Consider the following 23,664-nt stretch of genomic DNA (forward strand, 5'->3'; position numbering starts at 1 on the left):
GGGCCACTGGGGAATGAAGGGAGACCGGTGAAGCCCCCATGCAGTTTGAGGGAAACCCCGAGTCAACCCACCAACCGTTTTCCCCGATTTCTGCAGCACGGAGGCCGGCCGTGGGAAAGTGCGTCCCCTTCCCCGTGCCCCTTCACGCCTCTCTCCTTTTCCTTTTTTATCCTTTGGGCCCCAGGCACAGGGAGTGAACAAAGCATGCCCCTCCTCCTGACACCATCCTCACTGGCCCCACCTGGCCCGCCTTCACTGATGTAATCAATTCTCCTGGTCAAAAGCCCCTCGCCCCACACAGAGCTGGGGCCTTCATGGCTCCCCCATGGGGGGCGGGCTCCTGTGACTGCAGGAACAACGGATCAGCCCTTTGCACACACACACACTTTAATACTCCCAAGAGCCCAACAGAGGACACCAGCGGGGGGCGGGGGGCCCTGTCCAGGGTCACGAGGCCAGAGCCCCAGGCCCTGTGGGCCCACAGCCCTCACGGCGACCGGCCGTCCTCCACCCACCGGCGGGAGCTTCACAAGAACCAGGATCAGCCTGGGCTCCCACCCTACCCGCCCCGCCGACTCCTGGCGGCCGACTCGTCAAGTTCTGCGGTTGGAGTGGCAGTTCACGTAGCAGAGGAGCCTGGGACAGGCCAGCGCCCACTCTGTGCGAGCCTTGGTCTCAACTCCCTTGCTGCGTTGGTACCCAGACCCTGACCTCTTGGCACCCACCCGGGCTCCGTGGGGGAGGCAGTGTCCACCGTGACCAGGGCCACTAGCTACGGCTGCTGGGAGCTGAGCCTACGCAGAGGGAGGGAAGGCAAGGATGCAGGAGAGTGAAGCCGGGACATGGGGTTGAGTGGCCGAATGGCGACGGGTGATCTGCTGGCAGCCTGCAGGCTGAGGCAGGAGTGGCAATCAGAGAGCAGGACGCCCAGGGACAGACTGGAGGGGGCGGGTGTCAGTGAAGACAAGGCAATTTGGGGGCAGCCATGGCAGTGCATTCAGGGGTGGGGTCATCAGGAGGAAGAAGCCAAGGAACAGACAGGCCAGACGGGGGTGGGCCATCCTAGGACAGATGCTGAGGTCACCAGGGGTGGTGGGGAGCCTGAGGCCTGGCACTAGAAGGGGGTGACTGCAGCAGAGAGGGGCTGGGGGGGAGGGAAGATGAGCAGCCCAGCCCCTGGCCCACGGAAGGAGGGTGACGGAGACAAAGCAGCGCTGGCCTGGGGGGCTCCCACGCCCCCCTCACTGAAGCCTCAGCGTCTCCCACCCTCCCGATACAGGTCCTGACTTCAGCCGAGATGGCCAGGCCTCCTGGGGCCGCTGCTCCCCCTGCCCCACCCTCCACGGGCAGGCACCGCCCTCTCCCTGGTCTGGGCGTGTGCCAGGAGCCCTCCCAGCCCCAGGCCCGCTCAGATGACCCCCGACGCCCCCCCGACCGCCCTCCCGGCCTCTCCTGGGGGCCAGCCGAGCGCCCACTCCCCTCCTGCCTTCGGTCCCTGGAGGGCGGGTGCCTCGTCCTCCTGGACTCCGAGGCTGGCCCCTGGTCCCCCTGCCGGCCCCTCACGGTGGAGCAGGCCTCCCATCTTCCATCCAGGAAGAGGAAGCTCCTGAGGCCCAAGGTCAACAGGCCCAAGGTCATGTGCCCTTCGTGTTGGTCGAATGCCAAGGCCTTTCCAACCACCGTGTCCCCTCCCCCTGGCCCGCGGCGGGCATGGGGGCCATGGGGTGCCGAGGCGGAGGGCCCCTAAGCTTCCCATGGCACTCGGGCTCCCGAAATGGCCAGGCGTCTCCAGGGGAGCTGGCTTTCGGGGTCCCGGCACCTCGACGCCGCGCACGCGGGCACCTGTCCCCACCAGCCCGGACACGACCCCCCGCCCCACCCGCGGTCCCCCCACGGCCGAGCTGCTCCAAAGCCGGAGGTGCGAGGCAGCGTGGGACCTGGGACCAGAGCCTGAACTCGCCATGGCAGAGCCTGGGGTGTGGGGGAGTGGTGGGCAGAGCTGGAGCGGGTCTCTGGCCACCAGCTCCGGGGACACTCGGGGGATCCAGTACATAAGCAACACGTTGCAGAAGGCAGGTCGCTTCCAGACAGGCAAGCACACCCTTCCTTGGGGCCTCCTGCCCTGAGGCTGCCCTCCCTCCCCAGCCCCTTTCTCTCTTTTCTTTCACAGCACCCCCCCATACTTATCTTTTATCGTCTCTTGCCATCTCCTCTACTAGATGTAATCCTAGTACCCTTAGTTAGTGCGGTCCCATCAGCACCTGAAACGGGGCGTGACACATCATTGGTGCTCAGCGGTATGAATAAACCTGGCAATTCAAGGACAGGGAAGCTTTGGAAATGAAAACGTCCAAGAGGGAGGCAAGAGGCTGGAAAAGTAGGTCGGGGCTGGGGCTTAGGGTTTTACCGGGTACAAGCAGGGAGTCACTGGAGGTTCCGGTGCGGTGACAGCTCCCACGCTGGAACCTGGCACGGCAGTGACGGCAGGCCGCAGGGGCCAGATCTAGGAGCTGAAAAACTGCTGGCAGTGGGAGTGCCTGGAGAGCCAGATCCAAGACCAGGAGATGCTCTCTTCTAAGAGCCAGAGAGGCTGCCTAGCTGGGAGCCCAGAGGCCATGGCGTCCACCACAGACAGGGACCAGGGCTTCTTTGAAAGGGGGTTGGAGATGAACTCAGGCTGAGGGTTCTGGGGCAAACAGAGTGCCGCTGGGAGCCAGGTAGCCTGGGCTTTGACTTGTGGCTGCCCGAACCTTCACCAGTGCCCCTCATCCATGGCATGGGGTGATCTGTGGAATTCCTCCAAGGGCAGTTTGGAGGAATGACTGAGAGGGTGTTCACAATGCCGGGCACGGTCCTGGGCACAGCTCTCAACAAATGGTATTTTCGCCGGGTGGGGGTACAGGCACGTGGAGGAGGGACACTGGTCTCGCTGTTACCTGGGGGTGCCCACAGAAAGCAACGCCAAAGCCCTCACAATCCGAGGTCCTTCCCATCTCACGCCTGAAGATGCGCAGTTTTTCACCATGGCTGCTCCTCGGCTCAGCTCGACCTTGGCCCTTCACTCAGCAGTCTGGGCCTCACGTGGACGTGCCCCCTCAGCCACATTCTGTCAGCAGCCCCTCCATCATTAGCAAAGAGGAGGTAAAGTCACATGAATTAAGGGGTAATAATAAACCTTGATCTGCAGTACATAAGTCACAGGAGCCTGGCTGGGTGAGGGTGGGGGAGTACTTCGTTCCCCAGTCCCTAAATCCTATCTAGTTCTCAGTATATTTACCAAGTGTTAAAGAGTCTAGCTCAGTTTTAGTAAGCTTTTCTTTTTGCCACAGAAGCTTCCAGAACTAACACTGAGTGAGGGTCATGGACCCAAGTGCATGAGAATTTCATTTGGCTGTGCCCTCTAAAAAGTAGGTGAGGGCTTCCCTGGTGGCGCAGTGCTTGAGAGTCCGCCTGCCGATGCAGGGGACACGGGTTCGTGCCCCGGTCCGGGAAGATCCCACATGCCGCGGAGCGGCTGGGCCCGTGAGCCATGGCCGCTGAGCCTGCGCGTCCGGAGCCTGTGCTCCGCAACGGGAGAGGCCACAACAGTGAGAGGCCCGCGTACCGCAAAAAAAAAAAAAGTAGGTGAAGGGACTTCCCTGGCGGTCCAGTGGTTAAGACTCCACGCTTCCACTGCACGGGGCACAGGTTCGACCCCTGGTCTGGGAACTAGGATCCCACATGCCGCATGGCCAAAAAAAAACCCAAAAAAGAAAAACGACAAATTATAATAATGTTGCTGTTTACTACGGCCTGAAACCGTGCTCTGGGTCTTAAAGGTTCTGAATTCTTAAAAAAAAAAAAAAAAAAAAAGCGGGTGAGGTTCTCATTTAAACTCCTTCTGGCCCATTAGTCCATCTTGGAGTTGAGGTTATGTTATGAAAGCATTTCTTAACACAAGAAAGATTGAATCCTAGGAGTTCCCATTCCTGTGCCAGAAGGAGACCCACAAGGATCTGCCCCGGGCAGCCGAGGCAGCCGGCAGACCAAGCGGGAGCTTGCGGCCAGCTGTACTGTGTGATGAAACTCAGGAAAAGAGGTGGCTTAGAGACTGCGGAACAAACAAGAAGCACAGGCGTTAAAAAGCTTAACAATATTATGCGTTTATTATAGTTTATAGAGCCATGTTACACATGCTTGGTGCTTCAAACTGAGTTATTGTTAAATGTTTTTCTGGATGCAAAGCCATTTGATGCGGATGCCTTAAATACTATTAATATTTCTGCATCTATGACCTATGAGCTAAGGAAAAACCAAGGACAATTCCAGAAATGGCAAAGAACATTTAAGAAAAAGATGTACATGAGACGCAATGCTAAGTCCTTGAACCAGGGCCTACAGAAGTTACCAGAAAGTGAATAAAAACAGAATTGTTCTATGAAAATAGTTTAACCAATCACCATCTGTAGATAACAGAGCCTCACACCAGTTTTGGATGTTGTAGAAAAAAGGGTATTGTTTGGTACTGATGCCCTTTCCCCCTCCATACTGTATGCAGACATCGTGCAGCCCCCCGATAGAGCAGCAAACAGAATACAGCACAGCGACTGGCCCCCTCCCTATGACATCCCAAGGCTGTTTCTTACGGCGTCTGAGTGCCTTGAACGAAAAGCAGTCAATCTGATCAAACCTGCCACTTTGTGGAAAACCAATCATCGCGCTTTAGGTGAATGTGATGCCACCACACCCACCTTCCTCTGCGGACTCCCCGAATGCTGGCTGAAGACCTGGGGGCCCGGGTGACCAACCTGTGCGAATTTTGATTTGCCTGCTGACCTAACGCCAACGTTCTATCACTTCCGGTTTTTCCAATGGGAGCGCATGAAGTGTGCCAACCGCACGCCGCCCGCCCCTCCCATCAGGTCTCCATCCAGCCCCAGCTCCAGCAAACATCCTCTCCGGCCCTCCGGAGACCACTCGGTCATGAGGACAGACACCGGAAGCCTTTGGCAGGACACGCCCACTCGTGGAGGGCCCGCCCCTCCTGCCTGCTGCCGTGGCTCTGAAGGGCCCGCACTTACAGGCCTTCAGGCAACCAGGGAACCCGAGCACAGTCCGCACAGTCCGGGCAGTGACAGTCAAGGCCCATAAAGGGCAGGAAGCTGCAGTGCAGGAGACCTAGCCAGCCACGCAGTCAAGTGCTTCTGCGCAGGCGCGAGGGACCCCGAGGCCACCCTCTGTTAAGTAGAGGAGCAGACTGTGGAGCGCGCGACCTCGGCTGCGAGGAAGCACAGCTTGGGGGGTCGCGCCTCCTCCTCAACCTCTTGGGGTCAAAGTTAGGGTGGAACACACCTGCCTGGACCTGCCGGGTCTGAGCTCTGACGATGTGCTGCACTTGCAGCGCTGCCAACGGGAGCCAGGGCAAGGGGCTCTGCAGTCAGGTGCCCGGGAGGCCACGGTCAAGGCCATCCAGTGGCAGTCACGGGGCGGGCGGGGGGGGGGGGGGCGGGGTGGGGCAGGGAGAGGGAGCCTCGCGGTGCGGCCCGGCGTCCAGCGGACGCCCACGAACCGCTTCAGCTCTCGCCACTGCTCTGCCCTCTGGGGTCCTTGCTTTTGCTGGTGGTCAGATGTCAAGAATATAGAAGGAACTGAGGATTAGTAACGTGGCCTTACTAAGCATGCTGATCCCAAACCAGAAGAACCAGACACAAGAAGTGATCCGTGTTCCCTTCCTGTAGTTGTTGTGCGGGTGGATTATCAGGGTTCCAACTCAAAAACGTAGAGAGACCAGGGCTTCCTGCGCCACAGACACCGATCCTGAGGTTAAGGTACAGTAGGTAAGTCTGGCTAAGCAGCGCCGGCAGCAGTAAACCTCCTTAAAGAGCTTCAACGGCTGCTCAGGCAGAGCCGCCGGTCTCTACAGGCGCCCTTCTGAATGAAGGGTCTCATAGATCATGAAGAAACAAACCAGAACTCAGCAACACCATCAGGCGTCCAGGGTACTATCGAACGGGTCTCGCTTTACTCAAATTTAGCAGAATAGTCGACATTTAAAAGAATGTACGTAAAAACCAAATAAAAAAACCCCACAAGAACAACTTTGATTTTCCTCAAATCCGCAGGCCTTGAACCTAGGCGCACAGCACACAAACACCATATGAAACCAACAGAGAGCTCAATGTCACCTTGGAAAATAAATGTCACTCTGGGGTGACAGTTCTTTATACAAATATTATGCTTCCCCCTAAACCCCTACCACCAAAAAAAGGGGAAAATAATAAGAAATCCAAAAATAGAAAACAACATCTTGTTAAATGTAAACTTATCCTCTGGAGTTTTTATATATGCTAGAAACATGCATTTATTTCAGCTCAGATGTAAGAAAATATGTCTATCAGTATTACTTATAAATCAGATTAATCCTCAAAACAATTGACTCACTGTGAGAACATGATTTTAAATTTTAGTAAATTACATCTTTACCAAAATTATAAATTCTAACCACGAGCAAAATGGGTATGTTATACCCAAGGAGAACTACCCCTACTCTGTAAGCTGCTGCTCATTTATCAGTTTCCTACACTACCGGTGTTAAGTTGAGAGTGCTTTGTCAATGAGGAGCTTGGGCATTACATTTTCCTCAAACGCCCAATGAAATGCCTTTCACAAATTAACTGCAGATTGAGAGCAAACATGTGAACAGAGAAAAGAGTCAAGGGGAGCGATGGCTATTCCACTCAGAGACAGAAAGGGACAGAAGAGATGACCAAAGGTATCCCCCAAGGGGTCAAGGCACAGAGGAAGAGGGACCTCCCTCCAGCTCAGGAGCCTGGCTGCTGTAGGTCATGACATGGCTCTCGGGGCTGCCGGGGAGACTTCCCCACAGCCCAAGTCTGTCTTGCCGTGGGCCCTTGGGCAGGAGTCCTGAGGACGGTGCCAGGACCAGGCTCCAGTGTGGCACAACGCTGGGTGAGGGTGACGCAGCTCCAGATGCCTAACGCAGCCAGCCGGGGACTGCTCACCCGATGGTGGGGTGGGGAGGGAAGCACGGGCACTGACACCACGGGCGGCGGTGGAGGCCTCTGCCCCAGGTCTAGTCAAAGAACCACAGGTTCGCACTGGGACGCTCAGCTTTGAAGGGGACCTCCGCCATGGGCTTACCTCTCTCCTGACTGCCAGATACAGCAAAGCCTGGCTTACCCAGAGAACAGCTGGGGTCTTCTGATTAACTCAGTTCCATCAAACTACTCAATGGATAACAGATTCTGAACAAATAGAAAAAAGTGTCTCAAGTTAAATTTTTCATCTATGATTCAGAAGGCACTTCAAAATTCCGGAGGGCCACAGGGTCACTGTCATTAGGCCACCAATCCTCCTGTATAGGACCAATGGAGAAGCTGTAAGAGACAGGGCTCTGTTTTTGACCTGATGATGTCCTGGACGTCTTGTACCTGAATCTCTGGTATTAGCTAGTCCGTCAATTACTTTGCAGAGTCAAGCATACAGCACAAAGACACACAGTATGTTTGCATTTTGAATAAATGGGATTTTGCTGTATCATGGCAGTTTATAAAACAGTCTTATGAGTTTGATATTTGACTCTAAGTAAAATCCAAAAATTATAATCGTACATTTAAGAGGTCACAATGTGAGAGGTAAAGTACTCATTGAGTACAGTTTTCTTAATAACCGAATCACCTTGCCAATCTGCACTCAGTATCCGTTTGTTTAGAAGCACAAAAGTAAGCTACTGGCGCTCAACTGCTACAATGTGCTAGGGCTGCAAGATTCCACTAGATGGAGGAACCAAGGCTCTCAAACCAAATAGCCAATAACCATAAGCGTTTCCTGTTAGACAAGCCAGGACCTGCGGGAGTTGCCCTGAAGGCGGCCTGAGCAATGGAAATGCCTGGTCTCCCCTCTGCTCGCGTCCCCTGCCAGGTAACACCTTACCTTGAGAACACACACAGGCCAGGGTAGCACAAACTGCTTCGGTCACACGTTTGCTGGGGGAGCTAAAATCAAAATCCTATTACCAACGGGCCTGGCGTGGGGTACTCTGAGGTAGTTCCTTAACTCGGGATGCCTGTTACCTACTCTCTCAGAATTCAGTACACATGGGAAGTATTAAAATAGCCATGCATCGCTTTAATCACAAGTCACTGGAATTGAGTGCAAAATAAAGGAAACTTGAGTTGCTTTATTTAACTTCCAATTTCTGGGAGGCTCAAGAATTATAATTATTCTGGACAACAAAAGGAAATAAGACTGTGCTTACAGATCTTTTTCTGCCATATTCTTTCTGTAGGATTGCTATTTTATTGTTGCCCTTTCTGTTACACGGCATGTACACATCAGGTGTTAAAAGGTACAATACATTCTACGACTGAGCACCACTTTCTGTAACTGAACAGGCAAAGAAATTACACTGAACATCAGCATCTGGCAGTATTTTTCGGAAAAAAAAAAAGTGACTAAAATGGGTTTAAATTGATTAACACTATTAAATCACATCTAATATTTTGATACTACATGATTCAATACAGCTATACGATACAATTATACAAAATGTGTTAACATCAAAGAATACAACCAAAATTAAGATAGCAAACAAAACCTATATAACTTTTTTTTTTACAGGAAAATACTTTTGAAGTATGCATGTAACTGCCCATTCTTTTAAAGAAAATCTACTGCAAGCAAAGTTATCAACCTCCAGAAAAATCACACATAGCATTACTAAGCATATCCCCAAAAAGTGTACAATATGCACACTTGGAAAATACAAAATTAAAAAATTGTAAGCAACAGGTGAGCTCCATATTTATAAGAGTGTGAAAAGAAGTCCCATTTTTAGCACTGTTGTATAAAGAATTGTCTTTTGATGCGAAGTTCATGAATTGTCCTCCTGTTGGGACCACACTTTACAAAAACACCGTGTTTTTGAAACGAGATTACAGAGCAAGATAGAGCATCTTAGCAATGTCATCTTATTAAAGTTTTTTTTTAAATTTTTACTACTTTATCAAAACATGTCCCTTGGGTATGTAGGATTCATTTTTAAAATTCTTTTCTAGAAACAATATACAAAGGAGAGGCATATTTATTCCCAATCACACTCCTGGAAGATGCTTCCCGAGGCTGAGAAGGGTCTTCTCTCTCTTCTTCTCACTGGTTGTTTTTGGCCTTAGCATGTGTTAAGATGTGAGATTTCAGGTTAGTCGACTGAGCGAACTTCTTATTACAACCGTCGAAGGGGCACACATAGGGCCTGTCTCCGGTATGGATTCGCACATGCGTGCGCAAATTGAAGTCCAGTGAAAAGCGTTTCCCGCAGCCTTCGAACGTGCACTGTCGAGGAGAGACCAGAGACAACCCGCTCAGACTCCGACCAGGCCCGGGAGGGGGCAGCTCACTGCTGGGGGGAGAGCAGCCTACCTCTTCTACCTCACTCGCTCCTCCCTGCCCCTCCTTGCCCTGCCCTGCCCTGGGGGGAAGCTTTTGAGATACAGTCTAAATTAGGGGGCAGGGAGCTGTAACTCTGCCCAGACAACTCCCAGGACCCATGCGTAGCCCTCATGAATTGTTTAACTACAACGTAAAAGAAACATTCAGCAAAACAGCAAGAATCTTCCTAAATCTTATGTTAGGATCCTAACATTTGTGTAAATATTTCAAATAATAAGAGGCAAATGGTTAGGAAGGTTCCTGGTGTCAAGTATCAAAAAGAACCATGTGAGATTTACCAGCTGCACTGCTAATTCGCTCACTTGTCCATGGGCTTCTAAAAACAAGGCAATAAACACTATTTTCAAAGTTACTCTCTTACAGGAAAAATTTTAGAAGTTCCCTGTCAATTAGCAGTTCAATATACTCTAAAAAATAAGTTAACTACAGCAAGTAAATTGCTTTAATCCCGCAGTGAACACATGAGAACTTCTGTTTTAGGCTTGCTCTTGAGCAATCCCGTGTTTCTCCTGACGCCAAGTACACTCCAGAAACACCTCGATACATCCCGTCTCTGGTACCACACAGATCACACGCAGCGGAGGCGAGAGCTGGGGCAGCCCCCCGAGTGAGTCACCAGGACCCCACTGTGGCCTCTCTGGGCGGCATCTCTCCAGCAGGCTGCCGCCCTGCCTACACCTGCGGGGACAGCGGAGGGGAGGAGGGCTGGCTCTACCTGAAAGGGCTTCTCTCCAGTATGAACCAGTTGGTGTCGTTTTAGTTTTGAGCTCTCAACAAAAGCTTTGCCACACTCTGCACAGACGTGGACTCTGGGGCCGTGGGTGTGCAGATGTTTTCTCATGGCAGAGTTATCCCTGAACATCTTTGTGCAGCCCTTTGAACAGAGAGAGAAGCTTAGTGGTTCACACTGCAAACTGTTACAAACGATTCTACCGCCTGACAGCCTTCACTGACACAATACAACGACCCTCCCAACCTCCCCACATACATTTTACTTCATATTACAGTAGAAATATTATTTACGACAAAAAAACCCCAAAAAACAGCTGAAAAAGGCCTTAACATGAAATGCAAACTTCTGTTTTACAGTGAGGAAACTGAGGCTTAGAGATGTCTTTAAGTAGACTTGCCCAAGGTCACGCTAGTAGTAGGAGCCAGGCTGGGAGTAGAACCCAGACACCCTGGCTGCCGGCTACACCACGGCCGCCTCACCCGGCTATGCCCCCAGATGAAGTAACAGAAGCACTGAGAGAAACGGAGTTAAGATGACGGCAGTCCACCACTACCTTTGGTGGGCCCCGTATTCTGTGCTGCAAGAATGGGCTGTCATTCTCCATCGCCTACTGTTCCCTCTTCTCTCTTTGCCTCTTTCCCCTTCTTGACAGAGAAAGAAGCAAGAGGGTCTCCAAGGAATGGCAACTACAGAAGAAATTTATTTTGTGAGACACTAGGAAAAGAAGCAGGTAAACTGATACCAGAGCGGGGGGGGGGGGGGAGGTAGATGGGTAGGCGATGCTCGGGAGAAGCATGTCCTGCACCATTTCTTCTGCAGTTGTTGCCCAATAATGGAGTGAATGGGGAAATGATCAGACAGCAGGACAGAAGGACAGCACGAGTCAACACTGCACAGCTTCACAGGCAAGGGGGGCGGGGCACCACAGATTTTTCACCTTGACCCCCTAGGCTGAGTTTCCATCCAGAAAATGGAATTGGAAAAAAAAAAAAATCTTTCTGGAAAAGAAGTACAGAGAGAAGCTAGAGAGAAGACGAGCACTTAAGGCATAACTGTTTTCAAAAGCTTATTAGTATTTGGCCTCAACAGAAATGCTTTTACATATCAAAATTTCCACAGCAAGAACATTAAAAAAAGAGACAAAAAGAACTTATGGGTGCACAGCCATCAGAGAGGAGACCACGAAAGTAAATTTATCCTTCTCCAATTGTTGTTGTCTTTTTAAATTTTTTACTCCATTCAAAATCTCTCCCCTCCTGTTTTTCTGTACCACCTACTTGATACTTTATTTTCACCTCCAATTACGTTTAAAACAGACCCAATCAATATCTCAAAGTACTTTTTAGGCTGTCATTAAAGACTAATAAACAGCCACATTTGAAAACAATTAAGTACTCCCTAGCAACACACAATTAACAGGGTAAATTAAAATTGCGAAGGAAATGATGAAGTCTTATTAGGGTCACTTCAGCCACATCCAAAAAGATTTCCAAATTTCCATAAGGAGCCCACAGTCCCATAAAGGTCCATGGGTGAGGCACAACCCAATGCCTTAAGACTGACTTGTTTAACAATCCAAAAAGAAGAAAATCCTAACAGAGTATATTCAGTACAGTGATAATAAAAACACTGGCACCCTACAGTAACCCCATTTAATGGTACTTAAATTTAAGTGGCTTTATGGAACAACAATACTTACATCACAAGATACAGTCTCTTGAATTTAGAAACCAGATTATAGTTCCTCACTGAATCTCAACTATGAAGATGGAAACAGAAAGTGCGATTTCTTACAGGCTCTCTAACTTCATCCACAGTAATGCACACCTTCCCCCTAGCGTTACTTACTTTATGAGGGCAAGCTATTGTTCTTGGAGCATCATCTTCTTTAATTTTTCTTGGCTTCATTCTTACCAAAGGGGGGAAAAAAAGAGAGAGAGGTTTGTAGGAATGGGTAGACTCATCTGGCATAAATCGTATAGTCCCTAAAATGCTTTCCCTATAGGTACAAAAACTAAGATTACAACATGCTTCCGTGAAGGGGAAGGGATGAGAAAACTCACATTCTCCGAGGACCTGCGACTGTGAAGAAGCACTCTTCCAACCTACAGGTAAGTATTCTCAGGCACAAACAGGACTGAGTGGCTGCCTATGGTCTCGTAGCTGATAAGCTGGTGCAGCTTAGGATGGCACTGCGAGCTGCATGATTTAAGTATCTGCTCTTTTCCCCAAACTCTTTAAAAAATAAAAAAGACCAACAGCCCCAAAACCACAGATGAAACTCCTAGTGGGAGCAAAGTGAGGTAAGCAAAGTGAGGTATCCAAAAGCAGCTGCTGTGATAATAAGGGTGCTTTAAAAAAGGAAGATATGGGAGGGGGGTCTTAAAACTATATATCCTACACAACTGCTTAAAAAAGGGGGGGTTGTCCATCTCATACTGACAGAAATGATCTTTATAATAGACTCTTTTTTAAAAAGGGTACAGAAAAGTCCTTTTAAACAGAGAATTATTTATATACATATACGTATAATAGCTCTAGAAGGAAACACAGCAAACTGTGAGTAATGGTTACTCTGGGGAGGAGCCCCTAGGGACTGGCGGGAAAACCCCCAAACCTTTTCACACTGTTTAATTTTTATCATACTATTAGTTTTGGTGTTGGTGGTGATGGGAGGGAGATTATAGTTTCGACCACTTGGGCAGTCAGGGAGAGTCCTGCTTGTGGAGTTACTACCCAGAGCTTGCTTATTTGGTAACTTACCTACCTGCTATTTTCACTGAACCAACCTTTGGTCTTTTGTCAAAACTTTCTCTCCAAAACTCACTAAAGATCTGTGTGTGGCAGAGGGTGAGAAATTAAGAGTTCCTAGAAAAACTAGAAAAAAAGATTTAAAATCTCTGAAACCGATGTTCTTGTCCCTAGCTTTGCCATCTCACACTCCTGTGTGAGGATGCATATTTAATACACAACTAAGCTGATGCTCCCTGAGAGCAGGCTCACTTACCACCCCTCTTTTACTATGAAAGACTGCTGCTGTCATCTTGAAGGGAGCAAAGGCCCTAACAGTATCATCCTTCTTCACTCTTGATCTGAGAAAAGGATTCCCTGAGGCTCCTTACTTTATTAAAACCTGAACTCATGAAATCACCTCCTTAAACTTTCCACATCCTGGATGAGCAGAGGTGAAACAATTCATCTGGTACCTATAACTTATCTCTAAAGGAGTTTGTTCAAGACAGTACAAATTTCCTACTGGGAATTCTAAGAGAACGTTTTCAGTCTGGTATCCTCCCCAGTCCAACCGTGTAGATACTTGTTCTTTCTTGTACTTGGAAGATTACCACATCAGTTAGCAAACATCTTCTAAGTGCCTGCTGTGTACAGGGCTCTGAACTAGCCTATGTTACCTTAAATAGAGTTTGGGTCTGAGTTCACAAAACCAGGTACACAAAAATTTGGTGCCACTGCGCCACCTGGAGGTTATAATAACAGAGTCTGAAAAATAATAGTGATTCATACGACAGGGTTCTACACCAATCAAATGTTAATAATAAGAACTGTATATTAAGAACCAAGCTTTAATCTTCCCAGTTAAGATGTTTACTCTTTGATGATTCCACTCAAATGCTGTCTTGGCTGCGAAGATAACTACATGATTGTCCAAATTCACAGAATGGTACTAACCTAAAACAGGTGAATTTCACTGTATGCAAATTATCTCAAAAACAAAAAACTCTGACTTTAAAAACACATTCACTGGGTTGACAAATACGTCGTACTGACAACCTTTCCCCTCTTCCACCCGCCTTAGGGCTTGAACGTGGGGACAGTGGCAGTCAAATGCCTATGACCGTAGGATAGGTGTGGCCCAGTTACCTACGAGTGTCCCCAGACCTCACAAATTTTCTTAAATTCATTCCTAGGAACTTAATTTTGTTTTATCATGGAAAATTTCAAATATACACAAAAGTAAAGAGAACAGTCCTATGTGCCATTCACCCAACTCTTGATTCATTTTTTGAATGTTATTAAGTGGCATTTCTTCTTAAAATGTCATTTTTAAAATGTGTGCTAATATTTAGCAATATACTTAATTTTAGAACTAGAGTTTAAAACGCATCTGGGCAAACACCCTTGGACTCAAGGAGGAAGTGGAGGTATTTAATTGCAGCCACTCTTAAGCTCCTGAGCAAATCAGTCTTGTTCACTTCAGAGTGGCAGTATACGCAGGTACCTTTTACATTATATTCGAATGCAAACACTAAAAAGGGCATTTTCCAAACAAGCGTGCCTAGATTGAAAGTGTTCTGTTTTGTGAGTAAAGATTAAAATTAAAATCTTTGTGGCAACAATTGGTACATAAACCTACAAAATAAAAAAATATATATATATTTGAAATCCTAAAAAAGAGAGTAATTTTTTAAAAAGACTAAAATTATATACTACTACTTAGAATACCTTCTTGACCCACCTAAACTAGTCAGTCACAAGTAACCAAGATACGAGTTTCTCATTGACTGAGAAGCTTACAAAGCTCTTGGACCCGGAGACGATGACAAGAGCATTAGCATCGTGAGCGAGGTGGAATGGGATGTGTGACTGGGTGCCGGCTGCAACCAGCTGCACGACCTTGAGCAAATCACTTAACTTCTCAGCCTCAGTTTCTTATTCTGTAAAAAGGTATTAATGCTACCTACTTAAAGCTGTGGAAATTAAGAGATGATGTACGTTAAGCTCTTGAGAAATGACGGCTTTTATTACCGCCAACCTGTGCTAAATGGGCCGAGGCAAAACTGAGTTCATTCCTTAAAAAAATGCCAGTTGTATTTAACAACCCAGAAGGTACTGGTGGCTCCAAACCACCATTGTCAAATAAAGGACTGAGAGACTGAGAAAGAACTGCACAGGTAACGTGGAAAGGCCCCTCCATGTATTAGAAATGATATGGAGGAGCCAGGTAGGCAACAGAAGTTTCCCATTCAATTAAAAATAGAGACTACGTGCCCTATGACGTGACTGCTGATTTTACACTCTGCCATTCTGCATACATTGTGAAGGCTGGACACCAGTACCACTAACTGCAGGAATTTCCTGGACAATTTTCAGCAGGGCGTTATGTAAACCAGAAGTTCTGACTAAGTTAAATCTGTAAATGTCCCAGAAGCCAAGATGAAACATTTCTGAAGAAGTGATTCCTGAATGAAAATAAGCAGCTTAGCTGACTCCAGACTGGAACCAGCTGTGCTGACGGGACAGGAGGCCCTGTGTAACAGCGCTGCCATCTGCAAGCACCGTTCACCTCCCTTCTTTGTGTTGCCTAAGGCAAACGAGCCCAAGTTTGTTCAAGGGGTTCTCTCTATGTGTACGTTCATGTGATATTGAGGGGTTTTATGGCATTTCAGCTCCACCATCACACCTCATCTTTATATCAAACCAGTGAAAAAGCCTCAGGGTGGGTAGTGAACCACAACAACAAACCACCGCCCACTCGGGACTGATCGAACCACGTGTTATTCTGATCTTCCTGCTCAGAAGGTTTCAAAGGGCTAAGTTTAGTTAATGAAAAATGCACAAAATTTAATCAGGGAACAGAATTCTCTAGGTCCCACCCACTGACCAATTTTTGAAGTATTTACTAAAAACACATTTCAAGAAAGAACAAAATCACCATAGTCCCACCTCCGCGATACCATGACTTTCAAATAAGTCATTATTTCTTATACCTGTTCACACACACTAAGTGATTTACAAGCGGTCTAGGCTCAGTGCAGCAGGAACCTGAACATTCTTTGGTCAGTTCCAAGTCCAGTCTAGAATCCTACCATGCCAGTACATGGAGGGGAGGGGAAAGCAACTAACATGCCACCTTAAGCCGAGAACTGAGTCACAGGGTGGAGGTGGATGAAAAGAGGAGAACAAGTTCTGTGCATTTTTTTTTTTTTTTTTTTGCGGTACGCGGCCCTCTCACTGTTGTGGCCTCTCCCGTTGTGAAGCACAGGCTCCAGACGCGCAGGCTCAGCGGCCATGGCTCCCGGGCCCAGCCGCTCCGCGGCATGTGGGATCCTCCCGGACCGGGGCACAAACCCGTGTCCCCTGCATCGGCAGGCGGACTCTCAACCACTGCGCCACCAGGGAAGCCCTTCTGTGCATTTTTATGAGCCAAGAAGATAAGATATGGCCCCCAACAGTTTGAAACTTGGTGCTTCTTTGTCAACAGCTTTGAGACCCAGTCAGCATTCTGGGGTCTCTGGAAAGTCCTATTCACAGCTGTTACATTGTCAAAATGTGAAGCCCTAACAGAATAGGGCATTCCAGGCTCAACTATTTCTCACCACCACTGCCCAATTAGAGAGATTTATTTGGTTTTACTCATCTTTTCAAGAGATACTATGGAAAATGGGGAGGAGAATGAGCCCAACCTCACAACTGCCCAAATCCTGTACCTTTACTTTGTACATGTTGTCAAGGGGAGCAAGATTACATTCTATTCTGTATACAAAATGGAATCTTTAACAGGCTGATTATAAAAGATAATAAACACACACTATATTCAGGTAATTACATAAGTAATGCTTACTAAAGAATTTAACTGTGTGCTAGGATCGTATTTCCTGCTCTGCAAGTCCAATACAGTAGAGCTTCAGTTACCAAGGAGAGAACTTTCCTAGAGTCGAGTCAAATGAGTGTTCTCTCTTTAAATATGGTCAAGATTATGCCCCATTTTCAGGCCATGGTTTTCTTAACCCTGCCACGCTTGTCATGGACTTTCTATCTTCTCTTCTTTAGAAGACTCTTTCCCATACTACCAAGATCTTCTAGCTCCTTGCTCATTCTATCCACTACTGAATGAAATGGACTTTTCTTGAAGAAATTCTTACAACCCACTGACTTCCTATTCTAAACTGAGCAAGTTTTCCAGCCTGTTGCACAGCAGTCTTCTTGATTTTCTGTTCACTGTATTCTTTAGGAAGTCTTCCCTTTGATGTTCATCCTCATTATACTGGAGCACACCCTCAAGTAACCTCTTCAGAAAGGATGCATGTAACATAAAACGAATCCTTAGGTGTCTAAAACTGTCATTGTTTTGCCCTTGTGTTGGACTGATAGCTTTGCTGGATCAAGAATTCTGTTTACAATAATTTTCCTCAGAACATTGCTCCTTTGTCTTCTAATTATCTATTGCTGTTGAAGAAAATTCTCATTCAGGTTTAATTATCATCCTTTTGTAGACCTATCTTTTCTCCCTGGAAGCTTTTAGCGACATGTGCCTGAGTTTAGAGCTGAAACATCCTGGAGTTTCTGTTCAGAAAACTGGGGACAAGCTTTAAGATTGCTGCCCCAATTCTCCAGCAAGGGGAACAAGGCTAAGGGTCACCAACACCTAATTACTTCTACTGCTCACTACCCATGGGCCCCACCTCTCTGCAAAATCTTGCCTCAGCCCTCTGCTCCTCCACCAGAATTACTTCACAATATATTATTTAGAGAAATATTTATTCTTCCCTCTCTTGGCCCTTCTGGAAACTCTACTGGCTCTTGGAATGCTGTACTTACCTTTTTCTTTTCTCTTTTCTTTTTTGGCCGCACCCCACAGCATGTGGGATCTTATTAGCTCCCTAACCAGGGAGATGCAGTAGAACCTGTGCCCCCTGCGGTGGAAGCACGGAGTCTTAACCACTACACTGCCAGGGGAAGTCCGCTGTACTTATTTTCTTGAGTCTGAATGATCCTTTGGCTCTGTCACTGGTTCTGAATACAAGGGCCTTCCCAAGACTTTACTCTTTTCTCTCCAAAACCTCCTACTGCCCCCCGCCAAGAGCTTATTTACAGAACACTCTCATGCTCTTAGCTGGCCCCCATCAGACGGCTCTAGCCCTAACTTACTTCCTGAATCCATCTCAAGTCCAGCACGGATGTCTCTTCAGCATCTAAAACCAAACACTGCATACTCTGAACCGCACACCAGCACCCTCTCCCAATTTCCCTGTCACCTATGGAGCAAAGCTTTTAATGTGCATTTTAAAAAAATTAATGTGCATTTGCCCCTCCCTCTAGACATACAGCCAAACTGTCTCTGTCTTCCACTGTCTCCTGTCATCTCTGTCACATTTACTCACATTTACATAGTCTGACCGCCACCCACCACAATTCTGGCTCAGGCCTTCATGAGCTCTTGTTCAACTGGTTTCTCCCGCTTCCTGGGTGTCCCTGCACCCATCCAGCCTGGATACAGCTGAAAAGTAATTCTCTCAGATTAAATCTCTGATCATACAACCCCTTCTCTACTGCTCAAAAACCTTCACCAGCTGTCTACTACATACTAAAGAGCCCGTATCTTGGCCCAGTATTCACAGGCTCTAATGATCTGGTTTATGTTTACCTAAACCCAGTCATTTCCCTGTAAGCACCCTAATTCACAGCCAAACTTGACTACTTCTGTTTTCTGAATATATACTGGACAGCGAATGTGTATTCTGTGTTCATGTTGTTCTGGCATGGAGGCCCCACCATGAAAGCCCCATCCACCTGTCACAACTCTATGTTCTTCAAGGCCCAAATCAAATGCTGGCCCCTCCACAAAGCCCTCCTTGATTCCCGTGTTCCAGCTCTCTATCGCTGGGATAGCAGCCCATATACCCTAATAAATCCGAGTACCATAAGGAAGATGTGACTAACTTTAGGAACACATGACAACATTAAACACAGGTATGATATTTGGCTCAATCTGTCCAAAAACTCTTGACCTCACTGCTAACTATGTACCCTACAGATTCCATTTTTATTTGTACTTCTGGTGGGGAGGGGAGCAGGGCAGTTAATATTCAATTCACATATCTGTATTTAAAATACAAACAGCAAAAAAAGCTGGAACACGGTGTCATTAACAAAAGGATAGGGCCTTAAGTTTTTTAAAGCCATGATAAGTCAGAAATAAATTAATGTTTATATTCCCTATAACTACAGTTCACTGGAAAGGAGAAAAGTGTACAGACCCTTTTATCAAAGCACAATGGTATTCTTATACCCACGTGACATGTGGAGAAACTGAGGCTCCAAATGGCCAGAGGCCGCCCAGCTTGTTGTTGGCAGGCTGGGAGGAACCAGTACACCCCAGGGTCTCCAGCTCTTCCCTACTCTGCTCTCAAGAGAGGGGGGCGGAAAGAAAAGGTGCTCCACTCTGTTAGACAGGACAGGAGAGCACAAAGATTTCTTTCTTACTGATTCTGTCTTTCTTCAATTTCCTGGGCTGTTCCAGGTTCCATTCAACCTCAAGTAGGGAAAAGGAGTATACTTCCTACTCTAGATTTTATTAGTTCATTTCATTTTATTCAGAATTTTACATCTGTGTGGGTTTTTTCACGTCCTTATAAAAACTGCCAAACTATACTAGAAAATAATGTAAAAAGGGGCCAAGGTTTCTATAGGAATCTGGCTGGTTTCAGGCAAAACAAATAAACAACCATTGGGTTCAGACCTTCCTTCCTGCTCCTCACCTTGGATAGTCAGGCACAGGGTCCTGGCCCTAAATATTTGATCTCTTCCTGTCATGCCAGCTTAAATCAACAAAACACCGGGAGCCTAACTGATGACCTGCTGAAATTGGAACTGATGAAGTCCTTTCCAGCGGTCAGCTGTACAAATCCAGTACAGACCCAGGCCTCCAGCAGCTTCAGACCAGGACAATACACGCAAATTTAAAATGTATACAAAGAGGCCAGGAGGCAGTGTAAAGATCCATTTCCAAACAAATTAAGCGCAATTTTATTTATTCACAAGCAACATCAATTACAGAATTAAAGAGTAGGTATTTGCTTCATCTTATTCAAATCTAAAATGGTGCCAGTTACATTCATAGCATAGTTACCACTGAAAATAAAAACCAACTGCTTTTGTTTTCAGAAGCTTCCCTAGAGCAAGAATACAAACCACTATTGTAACTTAGGCACCAAAAAACACAGCTGGCAACACTCAAGTACTTTCTTTAACTAAAAGAAAGGAAAAGTTCTTATAACTTACCTAGCAAATTCTGCTAGTTGTTTGGGATCTGAGAGATCAATGCCAGGTATCCCTCCAGGAGGAAGTTTCTTTCCTGTCATATACTCTGAATAATCGGGAGGTGAGTTCTCTCCAATGATCTGTTCTTCAACCACCGTCTCATGGTCAATATCTTTTTTTTCATCTGAAAAACATCATAAGATGGATCGTCTTAGCTGAGTAAAGAAGTATATGTAAGCAAACACATTTTTAAAACCATAAAAAATGCTTTCCTTAGCAGCTTCTTAAATGGGTGATTTATAGCCATTACCTCTTAACCACCCAGTCTTTCTCCTCAATCTCTTAAAACCCTGTTTCTGCTTGAAGGTCACCAAAATCCTCAATGCCAAAGTCAACAACCTTTCCCTCACTGCTCCTTCTTAGCCTAGTGGGAAGCGTTGGCCATCACTGTCCTCAGCGTCCACTTTTCCCGGTTCTACGCCCACTTCTCTAACTGGCGGCTTATTTTCGGCTTCCTTGCTTCTCCTCCTACCACTTCTCAGAGTTCTGCTTTCTGTCCACCACACACACTTCCTGTTAACCAGCAACTCTGCAACGCTGACTCAGATCTGATTTTCTAGCCTTCACCTCTTAGCTAGCCTCTTGCCTACCGCTCCAGCCTCCTCATTCTTCACTCTTCTCCGCTCACTCTTAGCTCCAGCTATATTGGCCTTTTAAGTTCCTCCAAGGTACCATGGCCCATCCACCCTAACCTCATGGCCTTTACCCGTGCAATTTTTATTGACTACGACGTGTACTCAGAGCTGTGTGATTTCCGTCACCCACTCCCACTAGACTGTAAACTCCACGAAGACAGGGATATTTGTCCGTTTTGATCCCCATGTATCCCGTATCCCTAGAGCCTTGCTCTGAGTCGGCATGTAGGTTGGTCCTCAATAAATATGTGTTCAGGGACTTCCCTGGTGATCCAGTGGTAAAGAATCCACTTTCGAATGCAAGGGACATGGGTTCGATCCCTGGTTGGGGAACTAAGATCCCACATGCCTCGGGGCAACTAAGCCCACAGACCTCTCAACTACTGACCTTGTGTGCCTCAATGAGAAAGCCCGTGTGCCACAACTAGAGAGGGAAAATCCACACGCCACAACTAGAGAGAAGCCCCCGCGCGGCGGCAGAAGATCCCACATGCCTCAACAAAGACCCCACGTGCCACAACTGAGACCCGACGCAACCAAAGAAATGAAGAAAAATAAATAAATAAATAAATAAAATATGTGTTCAAAGAATGTAGGAGAGCTCTACTACCACCACAAATCCAACAGGTTAAAAAAAAAAAAAGAAAAGGAATACTGACCCCCACAATGAGTCTCCTATATTCTAGACACCAAATACTATTGACCATTCTGGGTCCTATGCTGTCTGGTCTCATTTTACCATATCTAGTATTTTATTTCTCCTTTGCACATGCCCTCTATATTCCAACCAGTCTGTTTTTCACACAGGTTAATTCAGAAGTGCTTGGAAGGAAATATTCAATAAGAATAAGGAGTTTCTGCCTTTGCTCTTTCTCATCACCTCTCTCCAAACCCAGCCTACCCTCTGGAGTCTAGCTCAAATTCTCTAAGGGCTGGCTGATTCCATCGCTCCAACCTCAGATCCTTACCTTTGAATTCCTGGATTATTTCTGAATAATAACATTGATGAACTCTAAATCACGCTGTTTTGAACTTTTGTTGGCCTTGTCTCTCAAACTAGAGTGAAGCGCCCAGAGACCAAAACCAGTCTTCTACTACTTTGGTGACTAAAGCAGAAAATAGAATGCTTCAAAACTCTCGATGCTAACTGAAAATTTCTGCTTCTCCATCAAATTGCTTCACAATGAAAAGCACAGAATACAACAGTTTTAAACTTTAAATGCTTCTCCTTTCCCACCGCTCTTCACTTCAGGGAACATTATAGGTCATTACAAGGAACCACAGAATATAATAGCAGCTGACATGTTATTGAATGTTTCTGGGAAGGCACTATTTTAATCACTGCACATATTACCCTATGAGGTGGGCAAATTAGCAAGTTCATTTCACAGAAGAGAAAGCTGAGACACAGAGAGGTTAAGTAACTTGCTCAGGGTTAACCAGTTAGTAACTGACGGGTGAACTCTAAGACCTGAGCGCTTTACAGTTAGGCTCAGCCGCCTCTTGTTTGGAACTAGAAAGAATCTGATAATATAACCCAGGTTACCCGTTTACATATGAAGAAGCCTAAGAAAATCTCGCTGGATGCATTAATAAAAAAGAAGAGGAAATGTGGCTACTGATCACAAGTTACAAAGCTGGGATTCCGCACTGTAACCAGATTCTTTCATTTCTTTTCTCAGGGCTGTGATAATTCCTTTACCCTCTGATCGCTCCAGCCTAGGCACAACTACTACCACATCAACTTTCTAGTGGTATCGAAATAAACTGGTGGTTAGGGAGGCTATTTTTCTTCACTGAAACTATTTTTCTTCTCACAGTGAAGACACATTCTTGTTGGTATCTTTCTAATAAATATAAGAATGATGGCAAGGTTGAGAATCACTGCTGCTCTGAGCAAGCCACTGATAAGGATTATGTCTCAAGTGTGCTGGGGCAGAAACAAAGCTGAACTCTTGGCATAAAGGAATCACAGGCTCAACCATTCCTTGTATTAGTTCAACACGTAATAACTGAGGGCCTCCTGTGAGCCTGGCACTGATCTAGGCAGCAGAAACAAAACCAGGTCTCTGCCCTCATGGGACTTACATTCTGGCGAGGGAAGTGGTCTCAGTTGTTTCAGGCTGCTACAGCAAAAATACTCTAGACTGGGTGGCTTAAACAGAAATGTATTCCTTACAGTTCTGGAGATCAAGGTGCCAGCCCATTGAATCCCTTCTTCCTGGTTCCCACACATCAGATGTCTTCTTGTTGTATCCTTACATACACACCATTTCTCATCACATTACATAGCTTCTGTCTCTTATTATAAAAGCACTAACCCCATCCATGAGGGCTTTATAACCTAATAACTTTCCAAAGGCTCCACCCTCCAAATGCCACTGCATCAGGGATTAGGGCTTCAACGTACGAATTCTGGGGTGACACAAACTGAAGTCGAATGAGGAAATACTTCTTGAGGATCAGTTCTTAGTTCCAACATTCAAGAATATAAAATACCCAGAAAACAATCAAATGATTAAGAATCAGAATACATGGGACTTCCCTGGTAGCACAGTGGTTAAGAATCAGCCTGCCAATGCAGGGGACAAGGGTTCAAGCCCTGGTCCAGGAAGATCCCACATGCCACAGAGCAAATAAGCCCACGTGCCACAACTACAGAAGCCAGTGCGCCTAGAGCCCGTGCTCTGCGACAAGAGAAGCACCGCAATGAGAAGCCCACGCACCACACTGAAGAGTAGCCCCCACTCGCTGTAACTAGAGAAAGCCCACGTGCAGCAATGAAGACCC

General features: G+C 46.9%; 1 protein-coding gene across 1 annotated transcript in view; it reads right to left on the reverse strand.

Annotated features, from left to right (window-relative positions):
• Nucleotides 1–4,103: 4,103 nt before the first annotated feature.
• YY1 (YY1 transcription factor) overlaps nt 4,104–23,664 on the reverse strand; it is a 30,298-nt gene continuing 10,737 nt past the window's right edge. The window contains exons 2-5 of the mRNA XM_079912318.1: nt 20,201–20,363; nt 12,029–12,089; nt 10,163–10,321; nt 4,104–9,330 (exon numbers count right to left, since the gene is read on the reverse strand). Of these exons, the coding sequence (XP_079768444.1) occupies nt 9,148–9,330; nt 10,163–10,321; nt 12,029–12,089; nt 20,201–20,363 (566 nt within the window). The 3' untranslated portion in view covers nt 4,104–9,147. The remainder of the gene's footprint in view (nt 9,331–10,162; nt 10,322–12,028; nt 12,090–20,200; nt 20,364–23,664) is intronic.

The sequence above is a fragment of the Stenella coeruleoalba genome, assembly GCF_951394435.1.
Source record: "Stenella coeruleoalba genome assembly, chromosome: 2".
Taxonomy (NCBI): domain Eukaryota; kingdom Metazoa; phylum Chordata; class Mammalia; order Artiodactyla; family Delphinidae; genus Stenella; species Stenella coeruleoalba.